The following is a 17,975-nucleotide window of genomic DNA, read 5'->3' as shown; positions in this document are numbered from 1 at the left end:
GGGGAGTTTTGAATTGGAGCGGCCAGAGCGGGTTGGTGGGCCCGTGAGGAGGAGCGGGTTTGGTAGAGTGAAGGAAGGAGGAGGTGGGCCATGGGCGTCATTTTGCATCGTAGGCCGGCCCGTTTAGGAAGCGAAACGGAGGACCGGATGTTTTAATGGGCCAGTTGGATCCAGTAGAGAATCCAGAGGGTCGCGGGGCCCACCACACCGCCCGCAAGCTCGCGCCACACACAGGCGCATCTGTGCTTTTACTCCGCCATGGCTGATAGATTGATTGATGGTCCTCCACCACCACCGTCACCATGGAAGGGGACGCGGACGCAGATGAGTCGTCGTCGGCGCTCTATAGCCCACGGCAATGGCGTGGCCTCCTCTGCACTCCGTCATGCTTTGCGCGCCGCTCGTCTTTTCCTCTTTCTCGGGGCTCGGGCGCGGTGTGGCGGCGGGAGCAGTCGATCGGATCGGAAGAGGCGACAACGGAGGGGCCCCGCCGAGATTTGGCGCCGGGTAGCGGATTCCTTCGCGGTACAAGCTGCTACCATAAAAGGTAAATAATTTTGGACCAACCGCTTCTACTGAGTACTCATTGTGTTTGTTCCGGCCGTCGGATTAGTCACGAGTGGAGTGGTTGCTCCTTCGAACTAGTACTACGGAGAGGTGGTCGGCTTCTTCGAGTTGAGTACTTTTTCCATAGGGCAAGCAAAAATGTAACCCTTTTAATCTGGTTATTATGACACTTTTTTTTTTGGTTGCCACAGTTGTGCACATAACACCTTTTTCTTTTCTTGTGTGAATCCGTTATGTCATTTACTTAAACAGTGTGCTATGCTACAACTTAAATGTGGTCAGCTAACTCTATGTATGTCATTGAGCCTTTATAGTAAAAAATATAAATGAACAACCATTTGATGCAGCAACAATGAAATGGAATCAACTGGCCATGCATCCCCTTGGGGTGAATCTTTTCTTCTTATTGTTGAGGTGTTTTGAGTGTTTCACTTTGGTGATTCTGATATCCTTATCGACTTTACCAATTCTTGCATATAGTTTAACTGCAGTGATTCACTGGTTCCATGCTCTTGCAGCGTTAGACGTGGAAAACTCCATCACACAAATATTGTTACTTGCAAATCATCAGCGGGTGGCCTCAAATTGGCATGTCCTTGTATTGTCCATGAGGCTTTGAGTGCTGCTGCTCTTCAAAATGGGGGTGGCACCTTCTAAGCTTGAAGATAACAAGGTCCTTGTGTTATGCCAGGAGAGGAAGCGCCTTGTTAGAGAAGCACTAGATGGAAGATGTGCACTTGCAGCTTCTCACTACGCTTATATTCTGTCTTTGAGAGAAATAGGTTCTCTTCTAAGGAAATGTTTTGAAGAGTCAATAACAAATGTGTCACCATCTCTTTTGTACGTCAATCATATGAGTGCAGGGAGGAACTCTGTCAAAACTACTGAGGAAGTGTCAGTTCCTGCTCAATCTTCATTTCCAGGTGCTAGAGAGGGCAGTCAGGACATTGAAAATGCTGATGGCGTTAGGCATCTTCAAGAAGAGGAGGTGATCCCTGAGCTCAAAGAGGGAGAGAATACTCCAACAAATGGGTATGGTGGTTTCGCAGAGTCAGAAGATGATTTCGACAATCCATCCACTGAAACTCTGGTGCAGGTGTTCAAGAACCAGAATGATGTGCTTGTTGCTAGTACTGACTCACACTCACGACATGCTTTAGAAAACATTGCTTCACAAAGTACTGATTCTCGCAATCGCAACAGCAAAAATAAGATGACAATGACTGGCAGATCTTCACTGGATGTTCTTCCTGTGGATGTGGAATTGAAGAAACCTTATACTGATGTGGGTAACGTGGTAAGAGATATAAATTCATGCATGAAAAAGGTTGAGATATTATTCTTTCGGGCATGTGATTCTGGAAAAGAAGTCCCATTTATTCTTGAGGAAGATAAAGTCCAGTTCCGTCTTCTACTACCTGAAGAAATAGGTTAGACATCAAGCAAATAAGTTTCTGTCCATGACCATTTTTCCTAGCTTCTCTTACAATTTGAGATAATATTAAAATAAAAAATGATTTGCTGCAGCACATGGATCAAAACCATCAAGTTTTCTGGCAGCATTGTTTGCTTGCCGCTCTGAGGACACCACTGTTCCTGAATGTGAGTTAATTTTGTCTGAAACTATATGTTTGCCCTTTTTTTTTCCTTTGGCACAGTGCTCTGCAGTATCTGTGTTGCAAATACAATTACAAGGCTTCTTGTAGTGAGTAACCATAATGCGATACTCAGATAAATTGTTTGAAGTTATTGTTATACTGTAGTTTTCATTCCATTGTGATTACTGCATTACGATAGCTTCTTAGATAAGTGGTTGTTTTTCCGCTGTTTTGATTTGCACTGTAGAATATCAAACATGACCTTTCCCACTATACAAAGAATGTGATGCACCATGGTTTAATGCAGTTCCTCCTCAAGCTGACATAAAGTATCTTACCTGGCATAGATCAGTGTCCTCACAACTGTCGCCATCTAGAAATTCTCTTGGAATTAATGCTGGCAGCCATATCTCAACACTTGATAGATTGTATGCATGGGAGAGCAAGCTTTATGATGAAGTCAAGGTAATGGTTATTTTCTGGATGTCCTAAGCTGTTTGATGGTTGTCCGGCAATCAGAGATTGGGACACTTGGAGCTGATCTATTTTGATCTGTTTTCAGGCCAGCAGCGCCAACTGCAGGAAGTATGATGAGAAATGTAAGAAGCTGAGGCACCTGGAAGCAAGAGGGGGAAATCAAATTGATATCGATTTTACCCGTGCTGCTGTTAAGGACTTACATTCCAGAGTTCTAGTGTCTGTTCAGAAAATAGACTTCATTTCTAAGAGCATAGAAGATATGAGAGATGAAGATCTTCAACCACAGCTGGATGAACTAGTTGGATGGTATGTTTTTCTATATCAACGTCGATCAGTCTATGCAAAAAATATGTTTTCTCTGTGCATTATAATACATTATATATGGCTGTATGATATATAGTGTGTTGTATTAGGCATCACTGTCGAGACATTTGTCAGATGAGATTAGCTTAAAATAATGCGCACAATAGACAACATGCGTTTGTCTAGATGTTTCCATACTGGTTCCTGTGCACGTCTGACAGAGAAACTGTTCTCCTTGCAGTTTCACTAGGATGTGGGCCACAATGCTTGAGTGCCATCAAAGCCATTGTGGGATAATCAAGTTTGCATTCAGAAGCTGCAGCCTGAAAATATCATTTCAGTCGGAATCCCAATGCCAAGCTGCGCTTCTGCTCTTGGTGGAGCTGAGAAAATTATGTTCCAACTTCCAAAACTGGATTGCATCCCACAAGGCGTACCTCTGCAGCCTAAACTTATGGCTGCACAAGTGCATGAAGCCCCTGAAGAGGAGGAAGGTCTCCAGGAAGCGAAATGCTGTTGACGTTTCACTAACAGGTTCTGCCGTTGCACCGATCTTTACAACCTGCGAGATGTGGATAAAACTTCTGGATGATTTACCGACCAGGGACCTGGAAGAAGCCATTGAAGGTCTCATCGCAGATACATGCCGCTCCATTCCTCGCCAAGGCAAGGTGCCAAATGATGGGAAGGGGGGAGATGTCCAGACAAGTCATGCCCCCGCTGATCTGCAGTCCAGTCTGCTGAGATTCCTGGAGAAGCTTGAAGCCTTTTCTGAAATTTCAGTGCAAAGGTACGTTGATCTGCGGAAAAACGTCAGTGCAGCGAAGGAGAGGATTTGGAGAAAGGATTCCAATAGTGCTGCAAACACAAACTACCTCATATTGGTTTAGAATTGGCTAAGTAAATGTTCCTTGTGAAAAAAAAAACTGAAGTCTGCTGCTGGTGTCCTGGTGATGGAACTATGTTAGTACCGATTTGGCGATTTCAAATTTCAATATACGAAGTCTGTAGTATGTAAATATAGAGTGTGCAATATACGAAGTATGTAGTATATGCTAGTCGAGTTTCTGAATCAGTTGGGTGGCAAGTATCGATGTACACAGGAAAAGCTCCATCTCCAGTTTCTGCAGTTTGACCTTTTCATGGCATTGCTGCTGACACGATCCCTTTGGTTGTCTGCCTCTACCCTTGTGACTAATGAGAGTTACCGTTATGACTTGCTTGGTCTACAGAAGTAAATTTGATGTAATATCCTTTTAAAAGCTGTCACCCAAATCCAAGCGTGCATAAGTTGACGAACAGCTGAGTGGCCGATCGAGCCAGGCAAGATTGTACCGAAAGATTCAAACCGGTTGACACTTGACAGAGAACGAATGCTATGCAGGGCCAAGCAAGCAGCCTAGTCTGTAGCCTCACCAGTTGCAGCAGTTTTTAATGGACGGAATCAACGGGCAAGCCAAGCATCTGACCTCTGGGAAACCAACAAGCAGGTCCACCAGATTCCAACGAACTGCCGCAAGTGGAGTGGAGTTGAAGGCCTCCCTCCGTCCTCCAAAGTCAAAAGCCATTGCAGTCACTCACTCCCCAAGCAGGCCATGATGCTGAACCGAATCGCTGATGCCGCCTCCTATGTTTCTCGTGCCGCCTGTTTGTCGACTCGCTCTGTCGCCTGCATATATTTTTATCGTACTGCAGGCAAGGCAGGCATCAACTTGCTGAAACTATCTGCATGTTCCGATCAAACCCCAGAGTAAAAGAATTCAAAACTTTTCACCATTGCTTCAATTTTCATCTCCTTTTCCTTTTTCCAGTAGATGATCGAACACGCACATATCACTAGGCGATGCTATGCTGATGTGCAACGTTGCGGTTATAGCATGATGCTAGCATGTAGTAGGAGTATACTACCATATAATGGATGGCAGCATGAGAGAGAGGAGGTTTGAAACCTGGAGCAAAAGCCATGCAGAAAACAAAGCTCTCTGGGGCTCACACGGCGGCCAGCAGGCAGGCATTCTCTGATCTGAATCTGATGGAGTGATGGGGGCAGGCCATGGGCATTGACCTGTGGATAGGGATAGGGATGTTCCCAGCACATGACGTCCCTGAATGATGGTCCAAGCTCAAATGCTTGTTTACTAATCGCCGCGAATCAACGGCCCATCCGGCATGGTTTGGAAATGGTAGGTATTGTATTCATGTGTTGTGTAGCCCCAGCCAGAGATGAGGAGGATATTCTGAAACTTGTTTCAGATCAGACATCAGAGTGCTATAGAGTATGTATTAAAATGAAGAAGCAATGCAAGTGGATGAGGGAGCAGGTGTAACAAGTCAAACAGGCGTAGTATCACATGAACTAGTTTTATAATATGTGAGAATGGATCTGATGTGTATGGGCCGGGAACCTAAAATAATGGCTGCTACCAGTCTGAGATCATCATGCCCTCACAAACCCGTCACTCTTGCTAGTTGAAGCTAGCTAAAGACTGAAGAAGAAAGAGTCGAGCCGATCAGTTTTGCAGCGGAGAGCGTTGAAACAGTTACAAGTCAGAAGCAATCGCTTATTGATAGGGGCTGCTAATCATCTCCATTTTCTCATGTCAAAGATGCATGCTTTTTGGCACCTAGAGCACTTGAAGACCAACGGAGTAGGTGGTTAACTTTACTGGTTGCTACTGTCTTTGTATTCTGGATGAGAGACGACTGACTGGACAAGTATTACTGCTACTTTTTTTCCCCCCTGATCATGTCAAAGAAGCTTTCTACCTGACACCGATCTTGATCTGCTGTCAAGAACGAAGAATTCGAAGACCCATCCATCTGACCAGAAAAGGCAGTAGGATTATTAGTGGAGGCAATGGAGTGCTTGATGGACCTTTTAATTAAATGGCGCACAAAAGTCTTGCAAAGCACTCAATTACAAGGGATGGATGTTCTGCTTCGATCTGCCTGATTAATTAGTAATCTAAGCTGAAAGCCATATGCATGGTCTTCTCGAACGGTGGACTTCAACTGTAGGAGTAGGAGTATTGTATTGACCACTATACTATACGTCTATACTCCTACTTTGGTAGCATCCGTCAGTTTAATAATTGGAGTGGTTGGGTGGTGCAGGAAAGGATCGATGCTGGCGGTTTTCAACGCTGACAAACGTCATCGGAACCCGTCAAACTTGCTCAGTTTATTTGTTTGTGTTTTGTTTTGTAGAATATATATAATCTGCAAGCGTCCATGCTACTGCCTCGCTGTCAGGCCATCATCTGCTCCTCGATCGACCGTCTGTCTCTCTGTGCTGCCATGCATGCTGTATGTAGAGGCCTGTAGACAAACGCGTTGTTGCTGTACGGTTTGCTCTGCTCAAATAATGGCAGGGGATTCTTGCGGCTTGGGAGTTCAGACTCGATCGAGTTGCTGCTGCTGGTTTTAGGGCAAGGCTTAGCAGATCACACAATCACAGGATGGATGCCATGCCTGCGTCGACGACGCACAAGTAGTGGACTCGATCGCGTCAAGAACCCTCTTGTTTTACCCCAGAAAGCTAGTAACGGGTGATCGATCGAATCACGGAAAAGTAAAGGTGCCTGTCTGTAATAATCTTATACTAATAAAGAAACGATTGTTTTTAGAGCACTCTGAAGAAAGAAAGTCGGAACAAGCAAGTTGTAGAAATGTGGATCGCACTAGCTAGTAACCACGCCCCGGGAATAGAATGAATCCAGAATCCAGATGGTTCGCCGTTCGTTTTCGCAGAATTTTGTTGGTAACAAGGTAACGCACTGGGCATAGCATCTGCTGCTGCATCTGCGAGAGGACAAGACATGTGGATGTGATTCCTGCCAGCAAGCGCTTTTGTTACCGTTTGGAGATCTCTCGGGGCGGCAGAGGAAATCCCCGGCGAGAGCGACGGCCAGCCCACCATATGCCCCCCGATATTCCCGGCGACCAGCAGCTGATCGACGGCCCGGCCGACACCCGGTCAGAATTTCCCGTCCAAGGGAGGAGATCCAGATCCTAGCTAGTACATTTCTCCGTACCGTACCGTAGGAGACGAGAGTGGTGGTGGCACATGGCAACCTTAGCTTTTGGCGTACCACAGTTGGCGAGTCAACCTCACCGCCGAAAAGCGTCGGACGCCACGCTTGGGCTGCCGCGCGGTGCCACACTGCACCTGCAACTGCAACCGCTCGAGCTCGACCTGCTGTTGCTGCCGTGCCGTGTGCGCCGGCGTGGCGATGAGTTGACTCCACACCGCGGCGGGGCTGATGGGCTGGCTGGCCTGGCGGTGGCCTCCGACAGCCAGACAAAACCGGGCGGCCCCGCCCTCACGCCGACCGACGCCCCCACGCGGTTTCCGCCCAAGCCCCACGCAGCGCCTCCTCCTCCTCCTATATACACACCACACCACACCACACGGCCTCCCCGTCTCCATTACCACTCGATCGACTCCCTCCTCGATTCCTACCATCCTTCCTGTCGCTGTACTACACACACTAGCCTCCTCACCTAGCTCACCAGCCTGATTCAACAAAGGATTTGAACATGGACGCCATCTCCTGCCTGCCGCCACCGGCCGCGCTCCTGGCCACCTCCTTCGCCGACGCCGCCATCGCCCGCGCGCTCCACTTCTCCATCTCCTCCGCCGACTCCGCCTCCTCCTCCTCCTCCCTCTCCGCGCCCCCGCCTGCTGCCTACTACGCGCCGCCGCACGTCACCACCACCTGCTGCGACTCCGTGCTGGTCGCCGACTCGCCGATGGCCGGGCGCCGCCAGCACAAGCAGCAGCTGGCGCCGGCCGGCGGGCGCGCGGGGAAGCGCCGGTCCCGCGCGTCCAAGCGCGCCCCCACCACGTACATCAGCACCGACCCCGCCAACTTCCGGATCATGGTGCAGCAGATCACCGGCGTGCAGGCCGACATCGAGATGCTGCACCCGACGGCCACAACGGCGATCGACGCGGCGGCGGCCGTGCTGATGGCCGCGGACGCCAGCGCCAGTGCCACGGTTGGAGCGTATGGTGGGAACCCGCTGCAGCTGCCAGTGCCAGGCGGCGACGAGGCGTCGGCGACGCTTCACCATCATCAGCAGCTCCAGCAGCCGTGCTTCCCGACGCTGGACTCGTGGAACGTCATGTACGAGAGGAGCGAGCTGCTCTGAGCCAGCAGGCAGCATCAGCCTCGGTTGCTAGATGCATTGCCGCCGGCGCTTCATTAATTTCTTTAATTAATTAGGACGTCGTAGATGGCCGGAGCTGCTGAAGCTAGGTATTACTGGGTAGCCTAGCAGCAGCATGGCAATGTGTTCTCTGTATGCACATGAGATGGAGGACTGATCGATGGAGCATGTGTAGTGTGTTGTACAGCATGCATCTGTGTCCAGGGTCCTAGACTCGTACGTAGTACGTGCTGTCAGCTTAGCTTGCTGTATGGTTCACAACTCTGAAATATCAATGAACTACTACTACTGAGCTAGCTTTTACAGTACTTAGTAATCAGATTATTATTTTATTTGATGCTGATCTGGTGAATTCAGTCTATTAGCAGGAAAGAATGCTGGATGCAGAGCAGGTCTTTTGAATGTCTGATGATCACATTCATTGGTTCTGCTCGACTGATGTACTATGCTATGTCAGTGCGTCGACAGTTGAGGACTTAACGTGACACGAGGTTAGCAGAGATTTGTGCAGAGAGAGCGGCCAACAAATACTCCTAATGGAGAAGAGTCAGGAGAAGGAATGGAAACCGCGCTCCGGAGCAGACGGCGGGGGTTGCGGGATCTGCTCGTCAACGGAGCAGCGAATGGATGGATGGATCGTCAAGTCAATTACTTGGCTGTAAAATACAAGGAGATGTTTGCTTGGTTGATTAATCTGATTCACCTGTCCGTCCGTGGGGCTTTGCTGCTCTAATCACGGAGGCTTTGCTGCTCCATGATTAGAGGATCGGAGAAAAAGAAAAGCCTTGTCCAAACGACAGAAGAAGCCCAGCGAGGCCTTTATTTCCATCTCTCTCTCTCACACACACACAAACCTGGTAGTTTTGGGTCGGCTTTTATAGGCCCAGACCCACCTGTGGTTTCAGACAAAATTCAGGTTCTTGTCTCTTCTCTCTCGTTTGTGGTTTCTGACAAAATGTCAGTCATGAGCTGTGTCGCAGATTGGATGCATGGTCTGTGAAGCCACACCACGAGGAATCACAGCCGTCCATCACCATCTCTTCGATTAGATTTGATCAGACCGGGCTGGGCCCTGGGCTGGCCCAGCACAAGAGCGAGCCCAAGCTTGCCTTTCTCTCTTCTTCGGTCGCACGCGGCCACGAGCCCACGAGAAAGAAAAAGGCCATCCACTCGCTTCCTCTCTCTCTCTCTGGGGAATCTTCCGCAACTTCCACTGTTTGAGAATCGTGCGAGATATCAACAGCCGTTGGATCCTCCCACCGGCCGCGCCGCCCCCCCTTGCAGGCGAGCCGTCCTTAGGCCAGTCGGAGGTTGAAGAAGAAGGAAAAAAAAACCTGAAAATGTTGATTCTTCGTTAGAGAAATGTTGAATCCAGTTTGCTAAAATGTTGAAGTAGGTAGTTCAAAATGTTGAATGTAGTATTTTTTCTTACAAAATGTTGATCTATATTTTAAAAAATGTTGAATATGTTAATTTTAGATGTTGATTCAGTTATTAAAAAATGTTGAAACTAGTGTGTTAAAATGCTGACTTAGACTTGTAAATGGGCCCAATGGGCTTTAAAGTGGTGGAGCTTCCACAAGCTCTCCCACCAGCACGCACGCACCCATGTCCACCCCGCGGCCGCGCCCCCCGCCGGCGAGCCTCCGCGGCTTCCTGGACGCGCACTTCGCCTCCCCCGACGACCTCGCCGCCGCGCCGGCGCTCGCAGAGTTGCTGCGCCGCGAGTGCGCCGAGCTCGACGCCTCGCTCCGCCGCCTCGAGGCGCAGCTTGGTGCCGCGGCCGCGTCCTGGCTCGCGCGCTCCGCGGGGGCCCGCTCCGGCCTCCACCGCATCCGGTCAACAGGTTCATTCGCTCGCTCGCTTCCCTACCTGATAAGTAATGAACCATAGCGACATAGGGTTTTAATCCCGGTGCCGCGCACTGTGGGAGACTGTCGCTCCGCTGCTGATCCGCCTCGGGTTCCTTTTTGCTTCCTAGGCGGAGCCGTCGGCGCGGAGGATGAGGGGGCGGAGACGGTGCGGAAGGTCGGCCTGCCCGCGCTCGTGCGGGAGATCCAACGGATCGACACCATTCGCCTCTACGCGGGTCAGCGTTTCTTCCTCTCCCCCTTCGTACCAACTGTACTGTGTCAAAATCCTGGACTGGAATGCCTGCGATATCATTGTTAGCAAGATGATTTGCTATCAAAGTTTGCTATAAGTCATGCCTCCTGTGATATCATTGCGTGCTTTAACTACTGCAACACTGGCAATCCATTTCTATGCACACTCATTTCTCAAGAGCTCAAAATGTACATTGCAGCACTGATCTTTCAAATTGCTACGAAATGTAGTCATATTCCTGTTCAGTGACCAATCTTCTGTGTTGATTTAAGTGCCAGTCTATTGACTAAGATACTCATGTAGGTTTGTATGCCATAAACTAGTACGTAGTATTTGCAGTTGAGTTCATTATCTGAATAAATGTCTTCCGCACAGTGTCAAATTTCGATTTGATTCCCCCTCTGCATGACAATCTGCTCATCTTTGCTATTTGGCACGGAAAGGATTTTGTTGGCTTCTATAAATTGTATTATTATACCTTCTCAGTACGGTGTAGGAATGTTTAGTTCATTCTATAACTTTGCTATGCTGACATTCCAGAAGCTACTCTACAGTTGGAAGCTTTGGTTGGCAACCTGGAAGATGTGGCATTTTCCATCGTTAGACAGGCCTCAAAGTTGAACCTATCATCCATACTTCGAAAATCAAATGTGAGATCTTTTTCTCATTTTTTATCCACTCATCATCTCATATGGAGCTAATAATAGGTCATGCTGATGCATAGGTGTCTCAGCAAACTAAATTTCAAAGTAGTGCACGAGTGCTAACCCCACCTTTTTAAATGTAGGAAACAGAATTGAAGCAAGCAAAGTTGCTCAACGCTGTCAATGCTGTGAGGGATATTGAGCGAGAATTGGTAAGGATCAGAACAAGTAGGCCACAGTGGACCAGCCTTATCATGGCAGTTGATTCTAGAGTGGACAAAACTCTAGCCATTTTGAGGCCTCAAGCACTCACGGATTATCGGGCCCTACTTGCAGCATTGGGTTGGCCACCTCCTTTGTCCTCACCAGACACACAGAATGATAAGTACTCCCAAATCCCAAATCCTCTAGTCCTGATGAATGGTGAAAATAAAGAGAAATATTCTCAAAGCTTCCTAGCACTCTGTGCACTGCAGCATGTACAAGCAAACCGTGAAGTCCGTCAATGCCAATTAGCAGCAGCAACTCCTGCCTGGGCAGATTCAAAGTGCTTTGATAAAACTGCTTGCTTGGAAAATGGACTCTGGGCAATTGATGAATTAGTTCACCCTGTTGCTTCAAGGATGGAACATCATTTTGCGAAATGGTCTGAGCAGCCAGAGTTCATTTTTACCCTTGTTTACAAGATAACAAAGGATTTCATGGATGGGGTGGATGATATATTGCAACCTTTGATCGATCATGCAAGGTTAGCAGGCTTAAGTGCCAAAGAATCTTGGGTAACTGGAATGGTGAAAATGCTTGTAGGATACCTTGAGAGGCAAATTTTCCCAGCACTCGTCACCTCTAATCAGGATCAGTCTACTGTTGGCAAACCTGAAGTAGAGTCCTCTTGGATGCACTTAAATGACCTAATGATTTCTTTTGATAAAAGAATGCAGCTTCTGGCAGATTCAGGAATTCAGAAAGCCGCATCTCTTTCTGAAGGTCTGTCTAGGTCATTATCAGTCTTTTCAATATATGGTGAACACCCTGATTGGCTTCACATATGGGCTACTGTTGAGCTTAGTTCAGCACAGGATAAGCTGAAATCTGAAATGGAGGATGAGACAAATTGGTCATGTAGTGATAGTCAGAATGACCAGCTTGGTCATGTGGAAAATTCAATGAAGTTTCTTCTCTCTACAAGAGAAGACTACAAAGCTCCACCACTCTCTGAATTTGTTGTCAAAACTGCTTTGTCAATGATTGAAAGAGGCCGTGCTCTGCCAAATAGGGGAATGCAGATCCAGTATAACAGATCCTCTTCAGTCAAGTTCCTGAATGAATTTTTTCTTGTCTTGCGTGATCGATGTGAGGCATTGCAATTGTCAAATACGGCATTAGAAGATCAGTCTATATCAAAAGCTTCATGTGCAATTAATGCTGCACGTTACTGTGAAAGTGTGCTTCGGGAATGGGATGAAGATACTGCCTTCTTGGATATGGATCCTCAAGGGTCCCTGTTTGCAGGTGAAACCAGCTTTTTGGTTAAATTAGGGACCAATTATCTCGAACAGATACTGTCTGCCATTCTGCTTGAGTTTGAAGATATGTCATGGGAATATGTCCAGAACATTGGATCGTGGAGTGGGCAAACCGCCCTAGATGATCAGATCCTGGATGAAGAAAACACAGGAGTATCCCCTGGTTTTCTAGGTAGTCTAGATGTTCTGACAGACAGGACCACTAAGCTGAAGCTATATCTTAATTCCAAGGATTTCCTTGATCTTTGGAGGAGTATAGCAGAAGGCCTCGATTACTTCATCTACAGCAGCATACGGTGGGGTGAAGTAAGTTTCTCCGACACAGGAGTAATTCAGTTAAGAGTTGACACAAAAGCTCTTCTCCACATCTTTAGGCCCTTCTGTTCGAGACCTGAAGCTTTTCTCCCTTTCCTAAGTGAATCCCTGAGGCTGTTAACCATGAAGAAGTCAGATGCACAATACCTGCTGGAAATGTTAATGAATGACACGAGCAGCGACAATTGCCTAAAGCATCAAGGATTGCACCATGTAAATGCTAGACAGGCTGCAAAGATCTTAAGAAGCCGGAAGTTTGGTGGTTGATCTTATTAGGACAAAGTGTAGCAGAAAATTATTAGAAATCTAATGTTGCCATGCTGATGCAGATTTCTTGGTATATTTGTATGAATTCATACTTGGAGAGTAAGGATTACAGGCGGCTGGAAAGACAGAGATGTGCACTAACCAAGGATACTTAAGAGATGCTTCACCAGGCTATTGGCACGTATGGCAGTATGGCACGCAGCAGTGCTTTCCAATAATAACAGGATTTTTAACAGTACTGCCTACTTCCTGGAATTCTTTAGGTGACAACATGGAAATGGCCGTTCACGGAGTACACTTAATCATATTCGCGCATAGCAGCCATGGAATTCTTTAGGAAACCATATTCGCGCACCGCAGCCATGGAATTCTTTAGGAAACCGTGTAATATTTGTATCCAAACAAAGTTGACATGTAGCAAAACTTTTATATCTGCCTCGAGATAACAAACCGCAGATGGCCACAGCTCACACAAGGTCAACCTTATGTCTGTACTACTTTGATTGGCTTGATGAATTGCATCCATTCTATTCATCTTGCACGAAAGAGATACCATAAAGCTCAAACGCTTATGTTATTGTTGTGATGTCATATGCTTAAATCGACTAATCTGAGGCCCTATTTATTTCAGTTACTAATTACGGGTTTAAACTTTTATAATCCCTACCTGAAACAAACACCTGATTTTTTTTTTACCGCGGATTCCATAGTTCAGCTTGCCCAGATTTCACAATCTAACAGTCCACTCTTCTTACCAGCTTTTTTAGCTTTTTATTAAGCCAGCTTTCCTTAAAGCCAGCCTGCAAACAACAATCATACCCACTCATAATCTAAATAGGGTCTATTTATTTCAACTTTTAGACCCTCAGCTTTCACAATCCAGCTTTCCACGATCCATGATCTATAAGTTTAAAAGAGTTTCAAGAGCTAAAACAAACATGGCATAAGTTCATTGTCTCAAGGAATGATTACGTTGGCACTTGGCAGATGTATTAAATCCAAAATGAAAGCTTATGGCCTAGCTTGTTTGGAATTGATCAAAAACTAGTCGCAAGGTCAAATGAAGCCTACGATCTTGTTTGAAACTTATAACCCGTGACTTTTACCTGGTCGATCCATATCTGAGCAGCACACAAGTCCCCATCATCTCCAAATGACAACTCTGAAGCAGACATTGTAAACACATGCGGTGTGTACTTGCCACCTGTCAATTGGTTGATCTCATCTTAGTATATGAACATTCTCAACTGAATTATAGCTACTATACTTCACTTCACATGGCAATACGGCACCGCGGTGTTGCATCATCTTCATCACCACAAGTACTGAACTAGGGCAATTTTCTTGTCTCTATTCTTTACGATAGGATGCAATCGCCGTAAAGTGATCGTTGGAGTATCTATCAGCTTGACAGTGTCAACAGCGATACTTGAAAGTTTCCATCCTTTAGTAGGTGCAGAAAAATTCTGTGCTTACCCGCTAACTCCCGTACATATCTTCAGCAGCTACGGCACTTGACATGACGTGTTACTCCGTTGACACTATTGTGGCCAGCTGATGCAATATGCATGCAATTTGTAGATCTTGTTTAGTTTCCACCACAAGATCTTCTCGTAGGAAACCCTTGTTTGGTACTGCAAAAAGTTGAAGCTAGCTGTCAAAGACTTCAGTTCAATAACATATAAATGTCCTGACGTGGACTTGTTTATAGGTGATTAACTGAGGAGATAACGAATAAAGCCTGTGGGAGAAATATCTTGGAAGCTGTAAGTAGTGGCTGGGAAAAATAAAGCCTTCGCGCATGCTTGACTGACAAACTGGAAGCCTCCATGTATTGCCAAAGTCAGTCAACTGAAGGATTTGTCAGCATGTCCCTCCCTTGACTTCCATGCACCTCGCCTGCCTTATAGTCACCTACGACTTGCTCTATTCAGAGCCTATCTTAGGGTTGTGCTCCATTTGGAGTCTGCATCAGCTCCATTTGTCCAATGGGGAACTGCTGCACGGGCTCTGCAAAGTGTGCCAATGCCTCCACTCCATTTGAATCAAGTAAGTAAGATACGGCAGTTTTACCTGAATCCTTGAATCGGATGTGCATACATGTTGCTTATTTCTACCATGATCGATCGATCGATATCAGAGGTGACAAGGAGCACGGCGTCCAACAATTCGGCGGCAGGCTTGGGCTTGGGCTTGGCCACCGCCAAGCTCGCGTCGCGCCGCAGCAGCAGCAGGTCGTCGGCCTTCTCCGGGCAGCTGCCCGGAGGTGGAGGTGGAGGCGGCTCCGACGTGGTGGACGGGCTCAAGTCGTTTAGCATGAGCGACCTCCGCGCGGCGACCAAGAACTTCGGGTCGAGCTCGTACCTTGGCGAGGGCGGGTTCGGGTGCGTGTACAAGGGGTGGATGGACGAGGCGACGCTTGCTCCGACCAAGCCCGGCGTTGGCCGGATGGTGGCCATCAAGAAGCTCAAGAAGGAGAGCTTCCAGGGCCACAGGGAGTGGCTGGCCGAGGTCACCTACCTGGGCGAGCTCCACCACGAGAACCTCGTCAGGCTCGTGGGCTACTGCTCCGACTCCGACAGCAACAAGCTGCTGGTGTACGAGTACATGGTGCGCGGCAACCTGGAGAACCACCTGTTCCGGCGGGGCACGCAGCCGCTGTCGTGGCCGATGCGCGTGTCCATCGCCGTGGACGTCGCGCGCGGCATGTCCTTTCTGCACGGCCAGGACAACCCCGTCATCTTCCGCGACCTCAAGTCATCCAACGTCCTCCTCGACGCCGTGAGTAGTGTAGTGCTATTTGCTTTTTATTTGGTTTGGTCCTACCAATGGAAGTTTCGATCGACGACCTGACATGAATAATTCCTTGTTCTCAAGGATTACCGGGCGAAGCTGTCGGATTTCGGGCTGGCCAGGGACGGGCCGACGGGGGACAGGAGCCACGTCTCGACGCGCGTCGTGGGCACCCGGGGCTACGCCGCGCCGGAGTACATCGCCACGGGGCACCTGTCGGTGAAGAGCGACGTCTACAGCTTCGGCGTCGTGCTGCTGGAGCTGCTCACGGGGCGCCGCTCGCTGCCCCAGTCCACCACCGGCGCCACCAGCGCGACGACGCTGGTGGACTGGGCCAAGCCGCAGCTCGGGGAGCGCCGCAAGGTCATCCGGATCATGGACACCAGGCTCGGCGGGCAGTACCCCAAGAAGCAGGCCAACGAGGTGGCCGCGCTCGCGCTCCGGTGCCTCGACAATGACCCCAAGAACCGCCCCACCATGGCCGACGGCATCCTGCCGGAGCTCGAGCAGCTGCAGCAGCAGAGCCACCACAGGTCCTCCTACGCCTCATCGACGACGCCGGTGCACAGATCATCAGGCCGCCACTCCAAGTCTCCAACTTGTCCAAGGTCAAGAGCTAGCTTAATTAGCTAGGTGTTACTGTACTGGTTAGGTACTATACCTTGTTAGTTGTTTGCTCGTTTGATACATGTGTATACTACTAGAATGAGAGAAACTTGGATAGAGCTATGGCATTTTCTTTTTAATTTTGGGTTGAGACACGCTTGAGATACTGGCTAGGCATTCAGCATGGATGATATAGGTTGTATGTACGGATCATAGGTTTGTTTTCAGTTCAGATTGGTGTGTGAATGGACCATTGGTTGTTTCTTGTACCCACAGCGGCGGCAGTGATGACTGCCTGTTGCTATTGCAACTACAGCTGCAATTCTTAAACACGAGGGTCAATTCTTACCTTGGTTATTTTAAAGATGAAGCGGTCTGACTCTCGATCGGATAGCCTGAAATTCGACAATTGACACGTATTAGGAGCAGCTTCCTTCAGTAAGCGTTGCAGGATGCAGACGTGCACGCAAACTCGTCCCTTTTTTTTTTTTTTGCAAGGAGAACAATGTTTTTTTCCCCTTTTTCTTTTGGTGAGAGAATAGGAGAAACAAGAATGCAGAGCGCATAACTCGTAATTCCCCTGCATCAGCAGATTGAATTTCATATTAAACTGTCGTGGTCTGCGTTTCAGGGAGACGATTAGAAGAACTAGTACAACCCGTGCTCCCGCACGGGCTAATATTTTTAAAAGCTATTGCATTTAAAAATTATTTAGAAATTAAATTTCTAACTAATAATCAAAATTGTTTACCTACTGCTCTCCCATTTTTCAATACTTCAACATAATACTCATATAGACATATACTTATCTTTGTCCAATTATGATTAATTTTTAATTAGTAATTATCCTATACATTTTTTCATTCACATTCACACCTTTTCATTTGTATCGCACCTCCATATATTATGTTTATCATAAAAATTAATATTTTTCATTAATTTCTCACATACATATATAAATAGTCTAAATAGTGACACTCATCATGTGTATATACTTTAACTTAGTATATTAACAATGACATAAAATAGATAACTTAGAATCATATATTAGTTTACTTTTGGACTTTTTATATGATACGCATGAAGATTATTTGATTAAGATTTAGGTTTTTACTTTAGATTATTTTTAATAACGACATACGTAGATAACTTAGATACAAATTTAGAATGACATTTTAAGTAATGCTTTATAATGATATGTATGAGTGGGGTTACCTTATATTATTTTTTATTAGTGGTCAAGCTCAGTAATTTAGATATAAGTTTAGAGTTTATTTTTTGAATATTTTTATTAGTGGTGGGTAATATTTTAGAAAATATAATAGATCAATGACTATGATTATTAGAGTTTACATGATTGATGTTTGATTGATGTTTTTATTTTTACGAGAATTTCTAGGGTTTGCCTTTTTTTAGCGTGTCTCATGGGAACTAATGCTTAGTCTCTAATGGAAAAAATAAGACCACATTTTTTTAGAACTATTACATTGAGTTACCCCTCATTTGTTAAATATTCGACATAATACTTAGATATATACTCCGGTTGTGATGCATTTTAGTTAGTAATTAATCTATAATATTTTCTATCATATTTATAA

General features: G+C 46.8%; 4 protein-coding genes across 5 annotated transcripts; all 4 read left to right on the top strand.

Moving 5' to 3' along the window:
• Nucleotides 1-180: 180 nt before the first annotated feature.
• Nucleotides 181-4,023, top strand: LOC117844585 (uncharacterized). Of its 2 annotated transcripts, none has more exons than XM_034725304.2 (6): nucleotides 181-547; nucleotides 1,086-1,997; nucleotides 2,095-2,169; nucleotides 2,518-2,630; nucleotides 2,728-2,951; nucleotides 3,190-4,023. In XM_034725304.2, exons 2-6 carry the CDS (start codon nucleotides 1,205-1,207, stop codon nucleotides 3,836-3,838), a joined length of 1,854 nt encoding a protein of 617 aa, XP_034581195.1. In that variant the 5' UTR covers nucleotides 181-547; nucleotides 1,086-1,204; the 3' UTR covers nucleotides 3,839-4,023. The 2 variants fall into 2 exon arrangements, with proteins under 2 accessions (XP_034581195.1, XP_034581194.1); XM_034725303.2 differs by having other exon boundaries at nucleotides 2,473-2,630.
• Nucleotides 4,024-7,321: 3,298 nt separating this feature from the next.
• On the top strand, nucleotides 7,322-8,428 carry LOC117843952 (calmodulin-binding protein 25). The gene has a single exon (XM_034724743.2). It carries the CDS (start codon nucleotides 7,488-7,490, stop codon nucleotides 8,100-8,102), a length of 615 nt encoding a protein of 204 aa, XP_034580634.1. The 5' UTR covers nucleotides 7,322-7,487; the 3' UTR covers nucleotides 8,103-8,428.
• A 1,259-nt stretch (nucleotides 8,429-9,687) lies between these two features.
• On the top strand, nucleotides 9,688-13,524 carry LOC117843948 (RINT1-like protein MAG2L). The gene is made up of 4 exons (XM_034724735.2): nucleotides 9,688-9,966; nucleotides 10,102-10,209; nucleotides 10,767-10,876; nucleotides 11,014-13,524. Exons 1-4 carry the CDS (start codon nucleotides 9,729-9,731, stop codon nucleotides 12,976-12,978), a joined length of 2,421 nt encoding a protein of 806 aa, XP_034580626.1. The 5' UTR covers nucleotides 9,688-9,728; the 3' UTR covers nucleotides 12,979-13,524.
• Nucleotides 13,525-14,717: 1,193 nt separating this feature from the next.
• On the top strand, nucleotides 14,718-16,725 carry LOC117843951 (probable serine/threonine-protein kinase PBL18). Its single transcript, XM_034724742.2, has 3 exons — nucleotides 14,718-15,027; nucleotides 15,119-15,759; nucleotides 15,856-16,725. The coding sequence occupies exons 1-3, from the start codon at nucleotides 14,967-14,969 to the stop codon at nucleotides 16,402-16,404; spliced, it is 1,251 nt and encodes a 416-aa protein (XP_034580633.1). The 5' UTR covers nucleotides 14,718-14,966; the 3' UTR covers nucleotides 16,405-16,725.
• Nucleotides 16,726-17,975: the final 1,250 nt, after the last annotated feature.

The sequence above is a fragment of the Setaria viridis genome, chromosome 2 (assembly GCF_005286985.2).
Source record: "Setaria viridis chromosome 2, Setaria_viridis_v4.0, whole genome shotgun sequence".
Taxonomy (NCBI): domain Eukaryota; kingdom Viridiplantae; phylum Streptophyta; class Magnoliopsida; order Poales; family Poaceae; genus Setaria; species Setaria viridis.
This window is presented reverse-complemented; position numbering and strand designations above follow the sequence as displayed.